Raw genomic sequence first — 23,733 nt, 5'->3', positions numbered from 1 at the left:
TGGCATCAGGGCAAAATCCCAAACTGGAGAGGAGCGTGTATGGACCTAATCCCCTTACCCATAGACTCGAGTTGCCCTAAATTCACCTCTCCCAAAGTAGGCCAAGAACAAGGAGCCACAACAGTGAGGCAAGCGGCTTCACAAGGGCTCAGCGTTATCACCCTGCCAGACAGACAGACAAGAGTGACACACACAGTGGTACATACAAACAGACAGACGCATGGACAGATGATGGATAAGCTGGTATACGATACAATATAGACAAGCTGACATATAGACACACCCAGATGCTAACCTGAAATTATGCACACACTTGCTTCAATGGTTTCTCTTATGCACTCCTTACAAAATTCTGAGTAACAGACTCCTGCAGTACTTGTTTTTAGCCATATTCTATTCTTCAGCAGTCACCTTTCAATGTTTGACTTGGCCACTGGAATGGAAAAGGGATCAGTTCCACTCCAGCGTGTTTATTCTCTGCTTCCTCATGTTAAATAGTAACTTTCTTTGAGGGTACAGTGTCTTTGTGAGAGATAGTTTTTAGTATGGCAGGAGCGGCTGAGTATAAGCTGTGAACATAAATCAATAATTTTCTAAATATAAATCCACATATGCTGTTTTCAGCAACCTGTGAGCTTAGGCAGATGATACCCTTGGTCAAAACTTTGTGGAGGAAGACCAGAAACTACAAATTACAATGCTTGGTTAAGATAGAGATTGTTGCTGCTGCACATATAGCGACTGGACTGCATCTCCATGGAAACTCATGTTGACAACGGTTGCCCTTGATGACAGGTGTAACTAAAGACACGACAGCCTCCAACACCGTGACGATGACGTTACTGGTGATGCAAATGTGTGCAGTGGTCCCCTCAGTTACAAAAAGTAATTCCCTTTAAAATAATTCAAGTGGTCTGTTTAATGAACAGGAATGGTGACAACTTTCTGAACATGTTAAACATTCTTTGATTATGTATCAATCTATAAAACATATCTACTTGTTTAATGGTGCATACACCAACTTTAGTCCAATTATAGACCAATGGTTTAGCATGAAAAGCACATAAACACATTTTTTTAGCTGCTTAAAAGATTGGTTAAAAATGATTTAAGTCTGTCATGTATCAACAATCAAATGGCCATATGTTCACCATGCTGTTTTTGGTTGCTGCAGTTTTTAATAGATCTCTTCCAAATGTGATTCTGTTTTACTGCAAGTCATGGGGGACAAAATCCACATTATATGTTCTATGTGCAAGATTGAATTTGTCCTTAGTTCAGACAAAGCTAATATGAGGCTTTATTTCATTTCAGATTGCCAGAAAGAACAATTATAGTGCCAAAAAATCTACCAGATTGTAGTAGACTGTAAATCTACTTACATGTGAGATTTGTTTCTAGAATACATGATTCATTTTTTACTGCTTCCTTGCTGTCTACATGCTAATGTTAATGTACTTTATGATCTTCACCTTAACAGTTGTCCATCTTGATTAAACTCATGCCGGAAAGGACTAAACAACACTGCCACCCTTTGGTCACCAGGAGAAAATCTATCCAGTAACGTTGAATTCACAGTGGATGGTTAAGTGATTTGCTGGAAAGCACACATGCCTGCATAACATTATGGAAAACAGAGACAAACAAAGCTATGCTTCTATAAGAAGGGGCTTGTTGGAGGCTAAAGCATTGTCTTGGGGATTGCTGCAATATATCAGACAATCAAAGAGTGTTAAGGATCGAGCTGAGAGACTTGAGCTCCAGTTGGATTCTCAGATTTAAAGGTTCATCCACTGCTTTCCCATTCCCTTCTCCCTCCCTTCATCTTCTCTCCAAGCTCCCATGCAGGCTGAGTTGTGACGTAGATTAGGTCTGATTTTTTCCATTATGCAGATTGTTTTCTCCTTCCCAGCCCCCAGTCATCACTTAGTTTTGTTGAGAGATTGCTTTATCATTAGAACCAAAATGCACATAAAGTAGCCAGCTTTTAGTGAAGTGTATTATAATGAGCTGCATAGGCCTTTTGTCCTGCTTTGAGAAATTAGAACCACCAAATGTTTGAAGGATAATCATCTTGACATGTGAAACACGGTAAGAGTTTGTAATGGTGATTCATCAGGTGCTCCCCACGGTACATACCTGAGTATCTGAAAATCTCAAGATCAAATTTTACAAAAAAGTATCAAAGAGAATACAATCGTTACCATGGTCAATCATATACTTAACCCCCCCCCCCCCCCCCCTTTGGTGTTTATGAACAGCGATGGAACGGTAAAACGTTTTACAGTTTTTTTTCCAACATGATGCAGTAATATCCTGAAAGAGTGAGGAAACTGTTTGACCCTTTCTTACATCTGTACTGACTGAAGTAACCATAACACTGTGAAAAACAATACAACGTTTCCAAGAGTACCTAATAGATGCAGACAGATGGTTTTGTTTTTGTAAAATGGGCTGCCTCACAAAAGAGAAACAAATTGGAGTTGCTGCAGTTTAAATCTGAAATCAGCTTTCCTCAATCTCGTTTTGCTTTTGCTGTCCCTTGTTATCTGTAATGAGCTGCTGCCATGCACGAGATCCACCAGATACACGGCCAAAGGATTAAGGCAAAAACACAACAAAACGTGGAGAGACCAAAAACACTTTTTCAGAGAAAACAACAGCATAGAAGAATCTGCGGTAGGTGATTTCAGGAGCTTATTATTTCAAATGTACAAGTGGGGTTTCATTAGAATAAGTGGTTTCCATTGCAATAATACAATAGCAGGCAAAGCAAATACAGTATAAACATACCGTACTCTGAAGATTAGTGGTTGGTCGTTTGTCCTCTGGGAACATTTTTCTTATAATCCTTAGTTTGTCAAAGCAGGAGCTCCAAATGATAAAGGAATTTAATAAAGGACAACCACATCATTGTCTTAATGTATATATACACAAAATGACAATGTAATCATCATTATTTTCCAACTGTAATTGTAGAAAATGTTTACGTCAGTGACATGATGGGTAGGATGAAAATAAACAGAAAATGGATAATAAATAGATTTTAAAACAGTGTGATACAGAATATAAAGAATTTTTGCTTCGGGATAAGTCAAGCTGTTTTCTTTCATGATTTTTCTTGCATCAAATAATAAAATTCACAGAAGACCTGCATTTATTGACAGAATATGATCATGGGCACATTAGTGCCCATGATCATATTCTGTAATATTCTGACATAGTTAATATTTATTCTTTCTCATCCTCTATTTTAATTTCCTGTTCTGGTGAATGAAGGAGTCTGTGAGGTGCATGGATGTGTTGCTCTATGCAATAAAAGGGATTTTGACATATCTAAATCTTGTTACATATTGTCATGTTGCTGCTAGCTACCATGTTAATGCCATAGAAGAGGCGCATTGAGGAGTGCTGAGAAGCCACACGACCTGACACACTGTAACCAAAACAAGAGGATTGCAAACATCACAGCACAACAGCTTGGAGCCTATAGCAGGGCTCCATATGTGACAGAAAATCCCATGATGGGAAAGCAAAACAGAGAACGTGAAATCATGTTATAACATTTGAACATTACGAACAAACTATTTTACACAATGATTCATTAAATGAATTACAGACAAAATGTGTGTATAAGGAAAAATAATATTAATTTACTTACTTCTATCTTTGCAGTGATGTGTTCTACCAGTGGTCCATGTACATGTTCAAAGGCAGAGGATACAGAGCTGTAGTAAAATGGTAAACAATAAATGTAATTACTGAAATGCGTACTATCATGAGAAAAAAGAGGAATACTTACTGCTAGAATTAAAAAACAAACACAACAATGAGAAGAATAAATCATGAAAAATAACAACGACACAGATCGGAAAGAAAATGTATAAAAAAGTAAGATTTATGACTTTGAAAGATGAGTAGACCAACAAGCTTTGTTCAATGCTGATTTTACATCTTATTAAAAAAGATTTAAAATAAAAAAAATATGAGACTTAAAAAAGCTTAACATTATAAGGAGTCCAAAGACTGTTGTTGTTGTTTGGTATTTTATGGTTTGGGTTTAACGTTGTTGTGTTCCTATCACATCTCCTGCATCTCTGAGATGCTTCAGTATGGAAAACAACATTGTTCCTTTAGGTTTGTAATTCACTAGTACGATGCTGCTCTCTTATGGTGAACCTTGAGAACTGCAGAGACCTCTTGATCAGTCCAAGAGATGCCTTCATTGATCCCCAGTGGGGACATTTGTTGCTGCACAAAGACAGAAATAAGTACAGATAAATAGAAAAGTGAAAACAAAAAAAAAACAATGTACACACAACTACCATGTGTTTACTTCTATTCTTATGGTGGTTGTCAACTACTATTGGAATTGAGGTAAACATGTGAATAAAGTGCATGGCGTGGTTATTAGCAGTAAGTCAACAATTTGCAGAGTACGGTGAATTTACAGTGATATAAAATTGTTATGATGTTTGATATATTTAGCAGTAGCTATGTGAGTAACAAACTCCATGTGGCAATGTTATGATTTGATTTCAAGATGAAGGGATGGATGTTTAATCTTCTATTTATATTCAAGTAACTATGAGGTAAAAACATGGATTAAAGAAATGAAAATATTAGGGAACACATCACATGCATTTGGTGCATGTCTATAATCACAAATGTGTAAAACAGGTCCATGCCAATGATTCTTTTATTTCAAGCCACTGACTACTGCTGGCCATTTTCCAAAGCATCATTTTAAGTTGGCAGCCATTGTTCAGGGTTAGTGATGAGAGTACCAGAGAATATGTTTTGTGTCTGCCTGGTTTTCAGGAACAAGGTGCATTTATTGTTTGATGTAACATCAGAAAAACTAAATTTTATTTGTGAATCTAGATAAGTGGTTCCCAACCTTGGGACCTCCTCACTTCCGTGACCCCAAGAGGTCACAGAATAAATCTAAGTTTCCACACAAAAAATACAATTATATTTTCAGATATCCCCCACTTCTTCTAATCCGGATAATATCTCTTCATAGGCATCTAATAACCACTCAAATCATTTATGCTTTTTGGTTGTAAGCCATAGACTTATGATAGTAGTTATGATGTAGTTGTCATGGATTTCAAGTAGGCATTGGACAATTTTAAGGGGTTACAAGGTTACAAAAGGTTGTAAACTATGTATCTAAAGCATGTAACAAATTCAGATGTCTTTCACAAAAACTGATTTTACCAATATAGCTGGGCAGCATCTTGGGATGCATATCATAGAAGGGTGCAGTTGTGCTCTCACCGTGACAACAATAAACCAGGTGGTGGGGTGATAGGACAACAGGGTGGACCGCGTCATAATGGAGCATATACTGTATATGCCACTCTTCATTCTAACCCCAACCGGTGGTCAGACACCGCCCAACCAAGAGCCTGGGTCTGTCCGAGGTTTCTGCCTAAAAGGAAGTTTTTCCTCGCCACTGTCGCACTGTTGCTTGCTCTGGAGCAACTGTTGGGTCCTTGTAAATTATGGAGTGTGTTGTAGACCTACTCTATCTGTAAAGTGTCTTGAAATAACTCTTGTTATGAGTGAATGAATTTAATATACATGACAGCATATGCATTAAAAAGGCTACAGAACAAACTTGATGAAAATAGGCTAAAATTAAGAGTAGGCCTATCTATTGTTAAGGGAAAGGTATTTTTCCAAGGCTCTGCAAAGCTGACAATTTGGAGATCTGTCATATATCTAATAAGGTGTTGTGACACAAATCTGAATGACAAGGAGCAAGTCTATTAGCAGACAGATAAATGGACACATCATGAGAACATACCCCTAAAACAGGATTGTCATGCAAGTTGAAAGTTAGTGTGCTTGTTGTTCGGGACTACCGACTGCTAATGTGGCTGATGACAGTAGCTGTAGCTCTTAACTGACATTATACTAAAGACGGTACTCAAAAAACGCTGGTCAGCATATGCAGTTTGTGTTGCATCATTGCTGTATTATTAGTATTTAACAATTTTCGAGATTTTGTTCTCATTTGGATGCAGGTCACAGTGACTTGCAGTAACTTTGTCCTCTCCAATGTGAAGGAGGGGCCTTGGGAGGAGACTTGTGTTTCTTTTGCTTGTAACGCAGCTGGCCCTCAGGTAATTGTGGGAGTGGGCTGCAACTGGGAAAGGTTTGCCCACAGTCAGAAGTAGGAGGGGGGATTCAACCAGGGAGGAAGGTGAACTCTTGGAATTGGGAAGCAAGTGAGCACAGTGGGTAAGGTCAAGTGATGAAAACAGCGGGAAAGGACAAGAGAGAGTGTCAGGATCTGGAATGGCATGAGAGTTGAGACCGTTTCATGCTTCTACCTGCATACCCCACTGTGTCTACGCTGGACCCTACGTCGTAGTCTGAGGTGCACCTCTCGAAAAATGTGTCTACACGTCGCGTTCAAACGGAATTTAGATCCTCATGTCAGGACATACAAATTAACAGATAATAATAGATGAAAAAGAAAAAAAATCTAAATTTCATTATTTCTTAAATCGTGACTTAGGTCCTAACTAGAGATATTAAACTTCCGCCTGTAAGTTAAAGCAAACGTGGACCACCCTGTGATATTGGTGAGTTAGTTACTTGTGAGGAACAAAGAGGCTGGAAGTATTTTAATGTTGTTGCTCCCGAGCCAGCACATTAACGCTCTCACGCACAAGCAACTCCCCCACCTGTGACGTAATTTCGGGGGAGGGGCCGTGTGTTTTTAAGGTTTATTTTCACAATAGCTCACTTCCTCAGTCAGCAGCAGCTGCCATTGTTGTGGTAAAGTGGGGGGGAGAGAGAGAGAGAGAGAGAAAGAGAAGGTGGTGAATAACGAGAGAGAAAGGAGGAGGGAGTGACAGAGAAGCGGAACGACAGACAGAAGAAAAGAGTAGCTGCCTCGGGAGGAAACAATTGTGAGGGGGGCCTCATAGCGGGAGGAAGCAAGCTAGGAGGCAGGCAGATTAGCAGCGGTTCTATGGCTCAGGCGGCTGCTAACGGTGTGGACCAGGATCTGGCCAGCAAGAGGCTGCACTCAAGGTAGGACCCTGGGGGAGTACACCGGCACAAAGACACGAGGGGGGGTAGTCTGACAGTAGAAAGAGAAAAGAGAGACAAGAGGGAGCGGCTGAAGGAACAGAAAGGGAAAATAGAGGCTGCCAGCTCAGGGCTTTGCTAAGGAGGAGTCAGGCAGGCGAAACTTGACCAGCCAGCTTTGACTGATTTAAAGCTCAAGACCCAGCCACAGTTGCAGCCAGAGCCCGGTTCCAAGCCTCATTCCTGGCTTGGGTCACTGAGCTGCTGTGGCTGGAATGTACAGACTGAGAGGAGCCTCATGAGATGTGAACGTTAGGGGAATATAGCAAGGAATGTGTGTGCCCAGGTTGGACACATTGCCAGTATACATGGCTTTGGTTTAAACGTGCCATGTGGGCGCAGAATGACACCATGTCAAGTCAGGAGATGATACGATGAAACCTGAACATAGATGCACATTGTGTGGGAAGATAGATTTGTTAAGCAGAACCTGTCAAAATGTAAGTTTCACACCTTATTTGCATATGTCATAACCATGTTCCCACTCATTTGCAGATTTTCTCTTTCGTCTTTTCTTGCATCACTGCTATCTGTATTTTGGCGTCTTAACAGAATCTTGAACTTTTAAGTGTCTTTTGAAGCAGTCCCAGTTGAGAAGTAGCAATAGAGGTACTTGTTATGCTGATACACTGTCAGAAAATAGGGTTAAAATAATGACAAAGCATCAAATCCTCACTTTTGAGAAGCTAGAAATACTTTTTTTTTTTAAATGATGGTTAATTGACTGTCAAATAATGCAGATTCATTTTTATTCAATCAACTAATCGTTTAAGTTCTTCTTATTAATGTATTTTTGGCAGAAGCACCGGCTTGCCCTGGGCCAGTTTATCTGATGTTTGCCTTTGTGTCAAGTCCTATTCCCACACCACTGAACAGATTTTGGTAAAACCTGTTGGAATGACGCACCTGTGTTTCATTAAACACTGATTAAACTGTGCCTCAACATTTTTTTTATACCACCCAAGGATAAAATATGTAGGGAAATCATCTATGTAATAATTGCATGGCAACATTTTACAAAGAAGGTTTGGATAGGAATGCTGCAATTCAAATCAAGATAATATAGTATGTGTGAAATTTTGTAATATACTTTGAGCAAGCACATTTTCTGCATTGAAATTGTATCCGTTACTAAATTAACCAACCTTTTTAAAGAACAGATAAATCCCAGCCCAGTGTTTGTGACTGAAGTGCAGTGTTTTGAAATGACATTCATCAACTCTTCAAGGTTTTCACATACACACACACACACACACACACACACACACACACACACTAGGGTTGGATACCGAAACCCGGTTCCACCATGGAACCGATTCCTACGCAACCGGTGGGAATCAGATGAGACAAGAGATTTCAGTTCTCTAAATACAGAGTGATCGGGGTGGTACCTGAATCAACAGGAAAACTACCCACACCCACTCAGTGCTTCACTCAAGAGGTTCTGCCATTACACAACACTCAAATGCACAACACGGACCACTTTGGAATTCAGGGTATGCAGAAATACAGTACACTGAATTTTTTTTTTTTAAACGCAATACTTTTGTTTTTGCCCCCATTTTTCATGAGCGGAACTCAAAGGTCAGACTTTTTTATGTACACAAAAGGCTTATTTTTCTTAAATATTGTTCAAACATCTGTCTAAATCTATGTTAGTGAGTACTACTCCTTTGCCAAGATAATCCATCCCCCTCAGAGGTGGCATATCAAGATGCTGATTAGACAGCATGATTACTGCACAGGTGGGCCTTATGCTGGCCACAATAAAAGGCCACGCTACAATGTGCAGACACCCAACCACACACACACACACACACACACACACACACACGTTGTCACACGTGCATGTATGTACAGGGTCTTTGTCAACATACTAGTACTGTAAAATGCTTTAGTTTTGTTAGGCCTTTATTTCCAGACTCGTCATTGGATATTGCTATATATTAAATTAAATTAAATTAGATGGGGATCTGTAGACTGAAACCTTAGTAAGACTTGCTTCTTTAAATACCCTTTGTCCTGACCAAGAGGTTAAACAGTTGTATCTCCTTAGTAACACATTTAGCATTATCCAGTTTTCTTCGGCCACAGAATTTGCTCATGAACATAACTATGAAGCAAAAGGAGTCCTTCAATGTCACCTCATTATGAAATTATAGATGTCATATACAGCTCTGTTAATATTGCTCCAGATAAAACCGGAATTCAAAATATGCACTTTTACAAGAAAAACGGACAAAATAAGAAAGAAAGAGACAGCTCTGCTCTATATGGGGTGACATGCACGAGAAAAAACATTCCTAGAGAGTTTCTCCTTGGTTTCCGTGACAACTAGCCGTGGCACTCTGTAATTATGGCTGGATTACTACTCTGAGCACAGAGTTTCTTAGCTAAGCCAAGAATAACGGGGACAGTGTTGTAAACCCCTGAATGTAGAATAAGGCTCTATTAATAAAGAAATAAAGACTTTTACAATTTAAAAGTGCTTGTCTTTAGCTGCATTTAATTGGGTGAGATCTCTTATTCAGGTTTTGCTACATATTAGAACTATTTAAAATAGTGCTATTTATTAGAAATGATATAGGCCCACCTTTCCTGGATTTATGGCTGAAGGTGGCGAAAAATGAATCTGTAGGCCCATTATAACATCAATAAAGAGACTTTGCATTTATAATTTGGAACTGAGGAATGCAAGGTGGTCCTTCTCTGACATTATTGCCAGAAACAATAATAATTATTGTGCTTTGTTTGTTACTGTCAATAGGTTAATAAACCTTCCAGTACTAGTAGAATCAGAACTATAATCTACCAAGGCCTGCAGTGATTTTGCCTCTTTCTTCAAAGACAAAATGCAGAAGATTAGACGAATAGTTAGTGCCTCCATATCAAGTCCAGGATATGTGTTGTCACTGTGTTCAGGCAAAACTTATTCCAACATGACACAATTTCACACGATCAACCATAAAAACCTGGAGGAAAATATTCAACATCTGAAAACCTCCTCCTGTTGCCTTGATATTCTACCAACAGGTGTTTGAAAAAAATGTTTAGAATTGTTTGGCTTCTGATCGTCTACAGATTCTCTTCTTTCGGGTATCTGCCCACAGGCCCTGAAAACTGCAGTAATCAAGACATTCTTAAAAAAGAACAATCTAGACACGTCACTAATGAGCAACTACAGGCCAATGTCAAACCTTCAAAAACTCTATAAAAAATGTTTTGAAAAATGCCCGTCATAACTTTCCTAAATCCTAAAGTGACAGTTTCAAATGTCTTGTTTTGTCAACAGTCCAAAACCCAAATATATTCAGTTTACTTCATGACAAAGAAAAGCATGTTGTTTTCCACTGAAAGAACAAACCATGTCGTAGTTCAGTTTAAACACAGACCACACTTCTACTTCCATAACTTACCTCCTGAAACCTGTCCAATATGATACATGTCCTTAGTGCTGTCATGGTAACAGCGCCGGAAACCTCTCTCTCTTAGACCACAGGCCGGCTATTATGATTTAAGTGTCTCCCAAACAGACCAATTAGGGTCAGAGGAGGGGATAGCACAGATCCATTGTTGCTCCAACCACAAAGATGACAGTAATTAAAGTCACTTTGTGAAATTCCTCTTGTGAAGAAAAGTTTTCTTTTGTCTCTGTCTTGTTTATATGTCCATAAATGTCCTTCTCTTGGTCTCTCTATATTTTATACTTCTTTCTGTCTGCCAATTTGCCCTCAAAGCTAGTTCTCACAGAGGACTTGTATTTTTCTGACTTTGATGAAGATGAGTGATACTATATTGGCCTCTAACTTTGTAACTGCACAGCTTAAGTTATTTAACCATGTCGCCAGGCATTCTTAAGGCTACACCCTGTTTCCACAATTCAGGGTTTTACAATTTGGTTGTGGTTTACAGAGGCCCCTGCACCATCTGCTGTTGGACTTAAGTCTATGCCTTCCTCCTCGTCTTTATCTTTCCTCTGTAACATCACCTCTAAAATAACCTGCTTCAACTTTACTCCTTATAACAGTTATACTCACATGAAGATGCTGCACTGATGTCCTTGCAAACCCCCCTGTAGTTAGATCAATGCTGGGTATCTGTCATACCTCCTAGAACACTAGGAGACAAGGATGTCTGCACAGGACATAGAAAATCATCATAAAATTGCATGGTACTCGCCTCGACTCTATTCGCCTTTTTTTGGTTGACATTATGAAAAAAAGACCCATCTCTGCCTCTAGTTGGAGTGGAGAAAAAAAATCTAAAATTGTATGTATTGTTAGTTTTTAGAAATGTCTCATAATAAATTGTCTCTAAAACTTTTTTTTAAAGAAGGAAACCAAAAGTGCAATTCTCAATACTATAGATTTGCAGTACTTCTAGAATTACACTATTCGCATACAACTTAATTCAGCACCCAAATATCGTGAAAGAATCAAAACAGGACAAAGCATGTTGTCCCAGCCCTGGCTTCTAGTGCTGTCTCTGAGCTTCTGAGGACATGCTGAAACCTTGCGTGCGGCATCAGAACAAATTGAGGTTTGTTCAGGGCCAAAACACTGGTGCAGGTTGAAGGTCTAAAAGGCTAGAAAGAAAGAAACAAGCTTTATTGGCCAATCAACGCAAGCCAATTTTTACACATGGCAAAAAGAAAGAAAGAAATGCATCTCTGTGCATATCCCTTCTAGATACCACACACTTTGTCTTTTGAAAAGATGTTGCAATTATTGGACTTAAAGTTTGTGTCACCCCCCCTTCTCCCGATTAGACTTTTTTTGATTATAAGGAGCTAAAATCGTGATTATTATTTTGATTAACTGCACACTTGCTTTTTTTTTCAGCGGCGTCATCCTTTAGGTTTAGCTATAGTAGATTATGGCGCCCCTGATTGGTTAACTACATTTCCTGTCTTCTACTTCATGGATATGATTGCTCAATTACAAACATTCCCTCTGTGATCTTTTGTAACTGCATTTACCTTGTATACCTTTCAACCCTCTGGCTACTGCTATTAGTGCCTGCTCTAATTTCCGGTTTGCACTGAAGAGTAGCCTTGGCTCATCTGTGGGCCTTTAGATGACAGATCTGGTTACTGGAATGATGTACATTCTGGCCTTTTTCCAAGCTGGAGGGCTTCCCTGTATTTGATGCCAAGGATCAGCAGTTTCTCAACTGAATTAACATTAAATATCCACACCACAATATAGAATTCTTTTTTTCCTTAATGCCCACTGCTAGAGAGAGTGATATAAGTAACGAGGGAAAAATACAAAAGACCATCTGGTGGACTCTGCCATGGTCAACCTTTTTTTTTAATCGGATCAAAGAGGATATGTTTCTTTCTAGTTATAATCTCAACCTGCGTTATCAGCATCTGTCTTGGAGAGGTCAGCACGTAGGCCTTTTTCTCAAAGAGGACATTTTAATGTGTCACAGTAACAAAAGCACAGTTGTAAATAATAAAATGAAGGATGGCTAAATCCCACGTAGCTGCTTTAGTTACAGGGTCCTAGTATTGTGCATGCTAGCTCAATATCATGGAAAACTAAGATGCTTACAAGAACACAAATTATTAGTAACACCTGTGCTTTTTCTACTGTTAACAAGTCTAAATGTCTGCTATGAGAAAGGTCTAGAGGGGTCAAAGGGGTCATTCACAGTGTAATTGACCCTAGGATATTTCTAAAAGCTGAAGAAGAATAAAATACTCCATAGCCAGGTTAGTTCAGTCGGTAGAGCAGGCGCACGTACTTTAAAAAGAGGTTTACTCCTCGCTGCAGCGGCCACGTGTTCGACTTCGACCGGTGGCCCTTTGCTGCATGTCATTCCCCCTCTCTCTCACATTTCATGTCTTCATCTGTTCTGTGAAAATAAAGGCCTAAATATAACCCCACAAAAATAATCTTTAAAAACACATCATACACTAAGCTTGTCCTCTCATCTTATGGCCCTTAAGTAGCAAAGTGGACATACAATGTGTTCAGGTAGAGTATTGAGTGTAGGTCAACTGCGTTTAGAAGTGGAAAAATTGGCTTTGGGTCACGCTTACATGTGTTTGGCGTGATTTCAAGTGACTTATTCACTCAATTTAGAATGTCCCTGAAAAATGTGTGAATACTTAAAACATTGTTAAGCTTACTTGAGGTTTTATTTTGCCTTTGTTGACGATGCGCTAAATGAGGAATGGGAACGCCTTTTCCAAATAAGTTCTGACAGAGACGTCAGCTGTTTCCATCGGTGGAGTGTTCCAAAATGTTATATGAATTTGTTTTTGTCCCTGGACTGCCTGAGACAGCATATTTCATGGCCAATACCAAGTGGACCTCACTTAATTTTCTTCACAAGTTTTTTTTTTTTTTTGGTTCGCAACCTCTACGTTTTCTACTCTGTTTACCGGTTGATAACAGCCATGCCTAGCCAATACTGCCAATTTCTGGTGGTACTATAGGCTGTAGTTTATTTGCTCCAAACCATTTAATGAAAACTCACCTAATTTGCATTTCTTTTTTGCAACATTTCAAAAGTTTGTATACAGTTTACTTGACAATTGAATGTATAGGTCCCTTACCACCTCTTTCTTCACCGTCTTATTTGTCTTGACAGGTGACCCAATGTATCTGCTAGTGTCAGCAGATAGTTGGATTAGTCTTAGCCAATCAGGGCACTGTGTGGTCTCTACCAAGCAGGTGCAGCTCACTGGATTAGCTATTGTCTCTCTCTCTCTCTCTCTCTCTCATCCTTCGTCTGTCTCTCATTGGTCCAGTTGTCAAGCATAAAAGTATTGCACTGCTCTACCCCTGCTTTCACCCAAATTGTTCCCTACATTACACTCTTCCCCTTTTAAAGCGTGGCTTGTTATGGCAAGGCAAAACAATGGATCTTACTGTCCCAGCTGAGGACAGGTTGAAGAGGATGAAAAGAGAAGACACATTTCAACAAGTTTTTTTAATGAACACAACTGTAACCAGAACATTTTTTTGTGGAGTTTCTACATTCCATATTTGACTGGCTCAGCTATGGGAGCAGAGGGTTCATCGTTGGGTTTTTGGAACGTTCTCGAGGACTTGAAAAGCAGATGTAATTCTTGGCTGGTCTGGGACCGTGTGTCGAAATTCCAGTTAGATTGTGTCCAGGTTTGCTGCAACATTGCTGACATTTTGGATTCCTATGGGGTAACTGAGTGGACAACATGGACTTTGAAACAGAGCAACTACTAGGTGGAGATTTCCTCTCGTTTAGTCACAATCAGCTCAGAACTGCATTATCAGTGACACTGCTTTAATTCACTGCAATCTCTATGTAAAAAGTTGCTCAGTTCTCAATTTCTTTGACACAACTAGTCTTGTTAACACTTGCCCTCATGGCTTCTGGGCCTTGCCCCCTGACCGGAGCAGAGAGAGCTATGTGTAGACTGGTCCACTGTGGACCTCGACCTCAAGCTATGCTAAGGCCGTTACACTTGGAGCTACAGGTGTATGTGGCCAAAACACGAACCAAGCAAAAACACAGGTACTGCTTGAACACTGAAAAGGACCAGTTCTGTGATGAGTTTGTTGCTTGGCAAGCGAGGTTTTGAAAACCAATGACTTTGGTGAGCACGCACTAATATAAATTACTGTTAATTACCTGTTATAATAAATCCTTTTGGCATTAAAAAATGTCTTCCATTGCAATTACTGTCATGTTTTTAAATGTAAATAGAGAATAAATAACAGTAAGATATAGGCAATAGGTGAGGAGGAGTGTAAAGAAGTGGAGGACGTTAATTGATCGAAACGTATGAATGCTTTGAATTTTTTACTAAAGTTGCAGGTAAAGCAACACACTGGTACACATCTATTTGCTATACTTTAGAATGGTGCCATTTGTTAAACAGATTGGATTTCAGGATAATCCTTGTCGTACTCTACATTCTGGGACTTTATCAGGAATTTAGAGCTGCAACCAATTTGGTTTATCTTTAGTTTTATCCTGGATTATACCATGAATCTGGGGTGTATACTTTCTGGATATACCTCACTGGCGCAGCCTGGTTGTGCATGAATGAGTACTTTGTGTGCGCCAAAGTTCTTCAAAGGACCCCTATGGCTTGATACATCAATATTTTGGTAAATGATTATTTTGTCTTTGAAAATTTCTCTTACATAACACCTGGTTTTTGATTAATTTTTCTCAAAACTAATTCTGTGTGCAGTGTATCCTAAAACGCATACTTTTCATATTATTAAAATAGGTTCCATCAAATATTTAAGCATTTGTTTGAGATGGCCCCTTTAACAACAAGGAAGTTATCAAAAGAAACACAAAGTAAAAATCTATTTTACATTCCCTGATTTAATAATTGTAGTTGCCATGGTAACCACAATATTGGTCGGAAAACTCCCATTGACTTCTGATTTTTGAAGGTTATTTATGGAACATGTATGACCGACATTAATGATTTCCATGTTCACATAGACTATAAACAATATAATTTAATGAATTACTCTTTAGTTTGTTACTCTATACATTTTTCCTAGAAAGAATTACTGTAAATACATATACAAGTTTGATTTAATCAGTCTGTGGTCTTTTTAAATAAAGAAACAAGCTGACATGAGCAGTATTGACAAAACATGGTACACCTTTTCAAGTACCCATCCCTGAGCCTTGGACTCAGTTGCTAAGGCAACCTTATTTTTATGTTGATACTAGCAATTTGTTCCTCACCCTGAGAAGATTATGCACTGCCACTGAAATAAGTGTCTATATTGCTATACATTGTTCTAAATCAGATTGTGTGTGTGTGTGTGTGTGTGTGTGTGTGTGTGTGTGTGTGTGTGTGTGTGTGTGTGTGTGTGTGTGTGTGTGTGTGTGTGTGTGTGTGTGTGTGTGTGTGTGTGTGTGTGTGTGTGTGTGTGTGTGTGTGTGTGTGTGTGTGTGTGTGTGTGTGTGTGTGTGTGTGTGTGTGTGTGTGAACCATTTAGGATGGAGGCCTCTTGTTTGGAGTTGGCCTTGGAAGGAGAGCGTCTGTGCAAAGCTGGGGACTTTAAAGGGGGAACAGCGTTTTTTGAGGCAGCCGTACAGGTCGGCACAGAAGACCTGAAGACCCTCAGTGCCATCTACAGCCAGCTGGGCAATGCCTACTTCTACCTCAAAGAGTATGGCAAAGCCCTGGAATACCACAAACATGACCTGACTTTGGCCAGGTGTGAGCATTGGACCTTTTTATTGGCTGCTACTTACTACATAGTCTTTAGGAGTTTGTGTAAATAGGTGTTATTTTACTATAGGAGAAAGGGAGTTAAGCAATATACTAACCACTGTTAGTGAATTTGAGAGGTATTCACATCCAGTCAGAGAAGGTGGAAAATGTGCCTGTACTTCGACTGTAATGTGTCTGTACAAGTACAAGGGTAAACCCTTGAAGACACTTGACAAGCACAGAAATAGAGTGCAGTAGTGTGTTCATACTAAGGGAACTTATAGATAGGAAAAATAATACTAAATGGAGGCAAAAGATTAACCTGTTAACCTCATTGACTGGTCCTAATTTCCAAACCTCCCAGGGATTTTATTATGTTGACATTGTGTTAGACAGTGAAAATTCCAAGAAAAAGTGAGTGAACTTTCATATAGTAACAGTTGACAACTACCAGCTGGTTATTTAGCTTGTATGAGTAATCCGGTCCCCTGCAGAGAGGGCAGCTGGTCCTTCACCAGGGAACTGATCAAAGATCCTTAGGAGATTTACGTTGTTACAATACAGTCTCACCAGGACCACTGGGACCTGGTCCTACTAAGTAAGCAACCAATTAAAAATATTCTTTACAGAATCTACCAATTAATTATTCCTACAGTACCTCGATGGATATTGTTTTAACTAAATAACATTAACATTGAAAAACGGTAGTCTTTGCTCCCACCACTGACAATCAAACATGTGTTTTTTTGCTTTCTCAGAACAATAGGAGACAGAATTGGAGAAGGAAAAGCCAGTGGCAACCTTGGCAACACATTGAAAGTGTTGGGGCGCTTTGATGAAGCTGTTGTGTGCTGTCAAAGACACCTGGATATTTCTCAAGAGCAGGGAGACAAGGTAGCATACGTGTTATAAAGCCTGTATTGTGTATTTTCTCCTTTGACTGAAATGAAAACTGTCCTGGAGAATCTTTATTTAATATGTATTATTATTATACAGAATACGAATACCTTCAGTTTGTTTATGAGCATCATAAAACACTTATATCTTGATATCTGCAAAACATCTTTCTGGATCTTTATTATCTCTCTTTTCTCTCTTTATTATCTGATTGCAGGTTGGAGAGGCCAGAGCACTGTATAACATAGGGAACGTGTTTCATGCCAAGGGCAAACAGCAGTTATGGGGCTGCAGCCAGGAACCAGGGGACCTGCCTCCTGATGTCAGAGACACACTGCAAAGGGCTACTGACTTTTATGAGTATGTGTTGTTGAGTAGTACACTTAAACAACAGTTTTCATCTTGTGGTCTCAAAATGGATTTATTGCAGAAAAGACCACAATATTGATAGATTTATAATGTTTTGCTTTCCCAAAATGACATACAGAAATTTCATTTAAATTGGCTCTCTGGTAGTCCCCTTATTATTGAAGACATATGTTCCTGTGTGGCACATCTGTATTTGTGTGCGGAGTAACGTGGATCGAGTGCATTTGTCGGGGGGGAAAGCAAACTGTCCTTATACAAATTTTCCCTGACGTTTTTGATCTTGGCTTTTGGCTGGACTGTTGTTTGTTAATCATTTCACAACTCTTTTCGAGAAGCAGTCCAGACTTGATTTGGTTTTGTAGCCAATTTGTACAATTAAAACTAACTGCCCTAAGATTATGCTTACTTGTATACTAAATTAGATTTGTACCTTTACCATTTTTTCATTTATTTTCACAATCAACTGAGTCCCTGTTGCTTAAAAGCAACCCCACAGATTGCTACCATTGTCGTACTTTACAACTGGGATGCTGGGAGAATTGGTGATAATTGAGTCAGTTTTCAACAGAATGTTCTTAAGCATTGTTACTGGAGTTTTCAGTTAATTTTCATCAGACCTCAGAATGATTTAGTCCATGCTCTCAGAGTTTTACACGTCTTCTGGCAAACTCCAGCCTCCTTAAAAGTGGTCCCTTCAGGCCAATCTGCCTTCTAGCACAGCTTTGTGAAATACTACACAAGACCGTTAACAAGATCTTCCCTCACAGCAAAAGAGCTCTGCATTTCTGTTAGATTTGTCCTTAGGTAAAGAATGTTTTCACTTTTAACACTTAAATATTACACCATTACGCCATTATCTGAATGAACTCAAGTTGAGATTAAAGTTTAGGTGCAGCAAAATTCAGAAAAAGTGGAGGTGTTAAATCTTTATGAAGGTTAACTAGAAAAAGGCAACTCAATGGTGGGAATGTGTGGAGCTCCATAAACCTGAGGCAGGCTAATGATGAAAAATATCATACACATTTAGCATTGCCTGGATAGATAAAACATTATGAATCCATAATAATAGCTCATCTCACAGTGCAATTCTCTAGGCCATATTAAGGTCATTTTATGTTCTTAACAATGGAGCAGTTAACATCAAATTGAGAAACAAGGTGAAAGAGTGAACTCACATGAATACCATGTACATACTATTAAAGGCTTACTTAGTATTTTCTCTTATGTGCAAAAAGAAATAAAGTAAGCTTTTTGTATGTTTTATAACTAATTCTAATATATGTTTTACACCTATATTTATTAAAGTAATACAGACCTATATTTATTATACTATATTGTTAAAATACCCTTTAAAATAATGTACATACTGCTACTAAATATGTGTGTACTTCTCTTGTAGGATGAACTTGTGTCTGGTGAAAGAACTTGGAGACCGAGCTGCTCAGGGGAGGGCCTACGGGAACCTGGGCAACACCCACTATCTGCTGGGAAACTTTGTCGAAGCTATCAAGTTTCACCGGCAGGTGAGAAATTAAGTGTTTTGCCAGCATCATATTAATACCACTAGTGCATAGATAATAGTTATCAGCCTTGTTGTTGTGCCAGAACAGTGACCTTGGGTCACCTGGGCAACAGCCTTGGTTTGCATTTTACACAAGGTCACTCCCCGTACAGCGATTCAGTCACTTTGTGGCTCGCCATGATATCGCACTGGAATGCACTTGATCGGAGTGGAAAGACAAAGAGTGCAGTGCAGTTGTCGTGGATGGAATTCCTTGATCTCCCCTTATCAAGATCAGGTTTCTGTAAAGACTGTCAACAGAAACACCCACATAAAGACATCCTCCTGTTTTATTAACAGCCTTTTTAAGTTGCCTTTTCCAAACCATTTACAGGCCTAATAAACGTTTGGTTTTTTTGTTTTTGTTTTTTTGGCTTGTGCATACACCGTGTGACTATTGCGTCCTAGCCTGGGTTATAAGTGTCCTCCCTAAAGCCACAGTGCCACACGATAAATTTTAAAACCGTGGCTTTCATCCTGTTGAGCCTTTGGTGTGCGCTTCTGTCTTCTGCAGCCCAGAAGCTAACAAGTGGTTACCAAAATCTTGGATTTACTGTTGTGTTGTGATCAAATATGTTTGCGTGATTTTTTAGCTAATAGGTGCAGTCAGAGTACACTGCTGTTCATATCAGCGAAGAAGCAGGCTATATACATTTGCTTCTTGTTTAATAAATAAATACAATAAAAAGATCTTACCTGTGTGCCTTGCACAGGATGACTAAAATCGTACATGCAAAATAGCAAGACTCCCCAATGCACAGCCAGTTTAAGTCTGAAGGGGGGGGCTTACTTCTGTCATTGTATGGTAGCTGTTACAGTCTAATTTAATACAAATAGCAGAGTAGAAGAGAGCTTTTTTTGTGAGTAAATAAAACCTTGGTGAGTTTTTCAGTGACTCACCATCCCCCTCATTCTGTACCAACACACAGTGTACAGAGATGGATGGCGTTCAAATGGGAAAAAAAAGTGGACGGAATTGGTTTCTTGGTGAATAACTTGCAAGCATGGCTTCAAGCTCTTCTTCCCATGTTTTCTGACACTCTCCATTGTAAACCAATTGTCTCCCCGTGGGAGAAGCCTTCCTCTCCTCCTTTCCCCATTACAAAATCTATCATTGTGCCATGGAGGTGAGCACATTACCTTTAAAGGGAATGAGAGGAGTTGATTCGATGCACCACTGCTGCAGCAGCCCATCTTTTCATGGAATCATGTGGCCCAACAGAGCTTGCCACTTGAACTTATGTAACTGTCTCTGCTTGTAAAATAGGGTGAAATGACATGAGAGTTTATATTTTATGCGATGTAGCTGCTTAGAGGCAGGTTTAAAATATTGTGCAAATTTGGTTTGACTTGACCTTGCTGCTCTGTCTTTCACAGCGATTATCCATAGCCAAAGAATTTGGGGACAAAGCAGCAGAACGGCGAGCCTACAGTAACCTAGGCAATGCCCTGATATTCTTGGGCCAGTTCAACACAGCCACTGAATACTACAGGTGAGGAAAGAGGTAGTCTGACGTCTAGTGGAGGAAAGATGAAGTGACCAAATTTCTAGAAAGAGTGAAAATGTGACTGAAGTAAAAATTGAATATGACAAAAGAAAACATTTTGATGCATGACACGAGTATTCTTAATATACCAAAAAGAGTGCTGAAAGGATTTATTTTCCTTTTCCTTTTCTCTTTCACATCCCAGACTCTCTGATTCATACTGTATGTCAACCTTCTCACCTCTGTATTACTGTCTTCAATGTTTTCTTCATTCACTTTATCTTCACGTTATGTCTTTTTCTATAGGAAAACTTTGCAGCTTTCCAGGCAGCTGAGGGACCAGGTGATGGAGGCGCAGGCCTGTTATAGCCTTGGAAACACTTACACTCTTTTGCAGCAGTATGAGAGGGCCATAGACTACCACCTGAAACATCTCTACATAGCCCAGGAGCTTACTGATAGGTAGGATGAGCAATATCTAATGCATATGCACGGACATGTCCAAGCGCAGAAACAGTGTTTAACATTTGTCTGTATCTTCATGTTTCATTAGAGTTGGAGAGGGCCGTGCCTGCTGGAGTCTGGGAAATGCATACGTGTCTTTAGGGAACCACAAACAAGCTTTCCACTATGCCCGAAAGCACCTGGATATCTCTAAAGAAGTGAGACATTGAGAAAGAAAAGGCACCTTTGGGAAAGTTGAGGCTTCTTTCATTCTGCCTTATCTGACTCATCTGGCTCTGGTTTGTCCTGGTTCAATTTTCCCCTCAGATTGGAGACAGAAATGGGGAACTGACAGCCAGAATGAATGTGGAGCAGCTGATGGATGCTCTGGGGGTCAATGAGAGCGACCTTTCACCCTCCAGTTCAGAGTTTGAGATGCAAGGTGACGCTACAACTTATGTCTTAACTTTTTATAGGAGATACAATGTATTAATTGGTGAGTTTTAGGGGGTGCTGGTAGGCAGATATTGTAACCTTCAAACACATCCAAGCAGGGTTTTCCCCCCTGATTCCAGTTTTTATGCTTAACTAAGCTAGCAGCTTCATAATTAATGGACAGACATGAGAGTTATATCGATTTTCCTCCATTTAACTCTGAACAGGAAAACCCAAATGTGTATTTCACACTCGCACTCACACAGGATGGCTTTTATTTCATATTGTGAAGAATTTGATTTTTGAGCATCATTTAAAACACAAGCAAAAGCTTACAATTTCCCCTGGGAAACATACAGTATGCAATACCATTGTACCATTCTTATAAAATAATATTTTACTTTGTACATAATACTATAAGCTAGTTTCAAAGGTCTACTGACTTTAGGATTACTGTAAATTGAATACTGTAATGACATTGTTTGTATCTCTCTTCATGATTTATTCTTCCATAAAGTGTGTGTGTGTGTGTGTGAAACCAAGACCTGTCCGTTTGCACACTGTGGTTAGGAGATGCTGTCTGGCGCTGAACTTGCTCTCCAATCTCACAGAAATCAGAAGAAAATTAATGTGCCAATGAGCCCGGAGGAATGTTATAACATTAATGAGGGGTCATTACAACTGACATTTATAAATCCCCTGCAAACTAACTTTAAATCTTCTTTTAAGTAGCTTTTAGATTTTGCTCTTTTAATTCCTATGTTTGACAACAATAACAAGCGAACTGAAATACTGTATGTGTATACAAGGTGACCATTTAAATGTAAAACCAACTTAGAGACAGACAGGGGCGGCTGTGGCTCAGTGGTAGAGCAGTTGCCTGCCAATCGGAAGGTTGGTGTTTCGATCCCCGCCCCTGCAGTCATTGTCGAAGTGTCCTTGGGCAAGACACTGAACCCCGAGTTGCCCCCGGTGCTGCGCATCGGAGTGTGAATGTGTGTGAAAGTTTATCTGATGAGCAGGTGCCACCTTGTACGGCAGCCCCGGCCACAGTGTATGAATGTGTGTGAATGGTGAATGTTCCCTGTAGATGTAAAAGCACTTTGAGCAGTTGTTAAGACTGGAAAAGCGCTGTAGCACATTTACATAACAGACCGACACTGTTTGTTTTAGGTCTGGATTAAGGCTAAAGGTTACCCCATTTTTGGGGTAAGATGAAAATTCTTGACTTTACCCCCAGTCTCAGGTGGATGTTGAAGTCTATTGTCAACATTATCTTAAATCATAAAATGTATCATTAATTTTTATTAATATCATCGATTCCCATCAACTCACATTATTTGGAGAATTTCAAACTTATACAATAAAGCCTGAAACACTGTACTATTCTTTTCTGTACAGCCAGCCTGGCTTTTGTGGGATGTTTGCTTTCATGAACCCTCCTCCAGGCAGAAATTCCCAACCATGTCCTATATTTCCGTCTTCGGTGCAGAGCTGGCAAACAGACTCCTATTCAGAGTGTTTGGTTGTCTGGCTTCACCTCAAATCCACACGAACATCATGTGACCAATGCTGAAACGAGAAAAGACAGAGCGCCTTGCATGCTTGACTTAATTTTAGACTTAACTCCTAAACTGTGAGAATTTACAGTTATTTTATTATTATGGAAAAAGTGATGTAGTTATGTTTATTTCCTTCTTTTTTTTCTGTAGGAGCAAGACCCAAATTCACCAAGAGAAACAGCATGGACAGCGTTGAATTGTGGAAGTACTCTTCAGATAAGGTGATTTATCTCTCTCACTGTTCAGTACAACACTCCAGAGAGGAATGTGCATGTAAATGTGGCCCACACACATCTTCCCTTTTAACAACGTGTTCTTTTACTTGCAGAATGGTGAGAACCAAGACTTGGAAAGTATACCCAGGGGATCCAAAAGTCAGCTGTCACAGCCCGGCAAAAGAAAAGGCTATCCTGACAGCCAGTCATCAGATGAAAGGCCATGGTTGGACTCTCCTGTAGACACTGATGACATCACTGTGCAAGTCCCGCCTCCAGTGCCAGTGAGTACCTGTTTTCTTATTAGCTTTTTGCTTTGACCCAAGTATACCATAAATCTAAGATATGCCCACCTTTTAATTCAATCACTGGGAGCCCATCTGAGAAAGAATAATTAGAATTTTTCTCCTAGAAAGCATGGAGGAGACCTCAAATGCTGACTGCTGAATTTACCTAACTACTTTTACCC

The 23,733-nt window shown here is 39.5% G+C and overlaps 1 protein-coding gene across 3 annotated transcripts in view; it reads left to right on the top strand.

Moving 5' to 3' along the window:
- The first annotated feature begins 6,790 nt into the window (after positions 1–6,790).
- The window catches only part of gpsm1b (G protein signaling modulator 1b), a 23,272-nt gene continuing 6,329 nt past the window's right edge, over positions 6,791–23,733 (top strand). The window contains exons 1-11 of one of the 3 annotated variants that reach the window (XM_034897080.1): positions 6,791–7,053; positions 16,077–16,298; positions 17,053–17,188; positions 17,409–17,551; positions 18,960–19,083; positions 20,499–20,614; positions 20,915–21,070; positions 21,162–21,270; positions 21,380–21,494; positions 23,200–23,270; positions 23,378–23,548. In XM_034897080.1, the coding sequence (XP_034752971.1) occupies positions 6,992–7,053; positions 16,077–16,298; positions 17,053–17,188; positions 17,409–17,551; positions 18,960–19,083; positions 20,499–20,614; positions 20,915–21,070; positions 21,162–21,270; positions 21,380–21,494; positions 23,200–23,270; positions 23,378–23,548 (1,425 nt within the window). In that variant the 5' untranslated portion in view covers positions 6,791–6,991. Of the gene's footprint in view, positions 7,054–14,063; positions 14,620–16,076; positions 16,299–17,052; positions 17,189–17,408; positions 17,552–18,959; positions 19,084–20,498; positions 20,615–20,914; positions 21,071–21,161; positions 21,271–21,379; positions 21,495–23,199; positions 23,271–23,377; positions 23,549–23,733 lie in introns of those variants that run through there. The other 2 variants (XM_034897079.1, XM_034897078.1) reach the window with 2 other exon arrangements.

The sequence above is a fragment of the Etheostoma cragini genome, chromosome 16 (assembly GCF_013103735.1).
Source record: "Etheostoma cragini isolate CJK2018 chromosome 16, CSU_Ecrag_1.0, whole genome shotgun sequence".
Taxonomy (NCBI): Eukaryota; Metazoa; Chordata; class Actinopteri; order Perciformes; family Percidae; genus Etheostoma; species Etheostoma cragini.
Note: the sequence above shows the minus strand (reverse complement) of the source record. Positions and strands in the feature narration are given on the sequence as shown.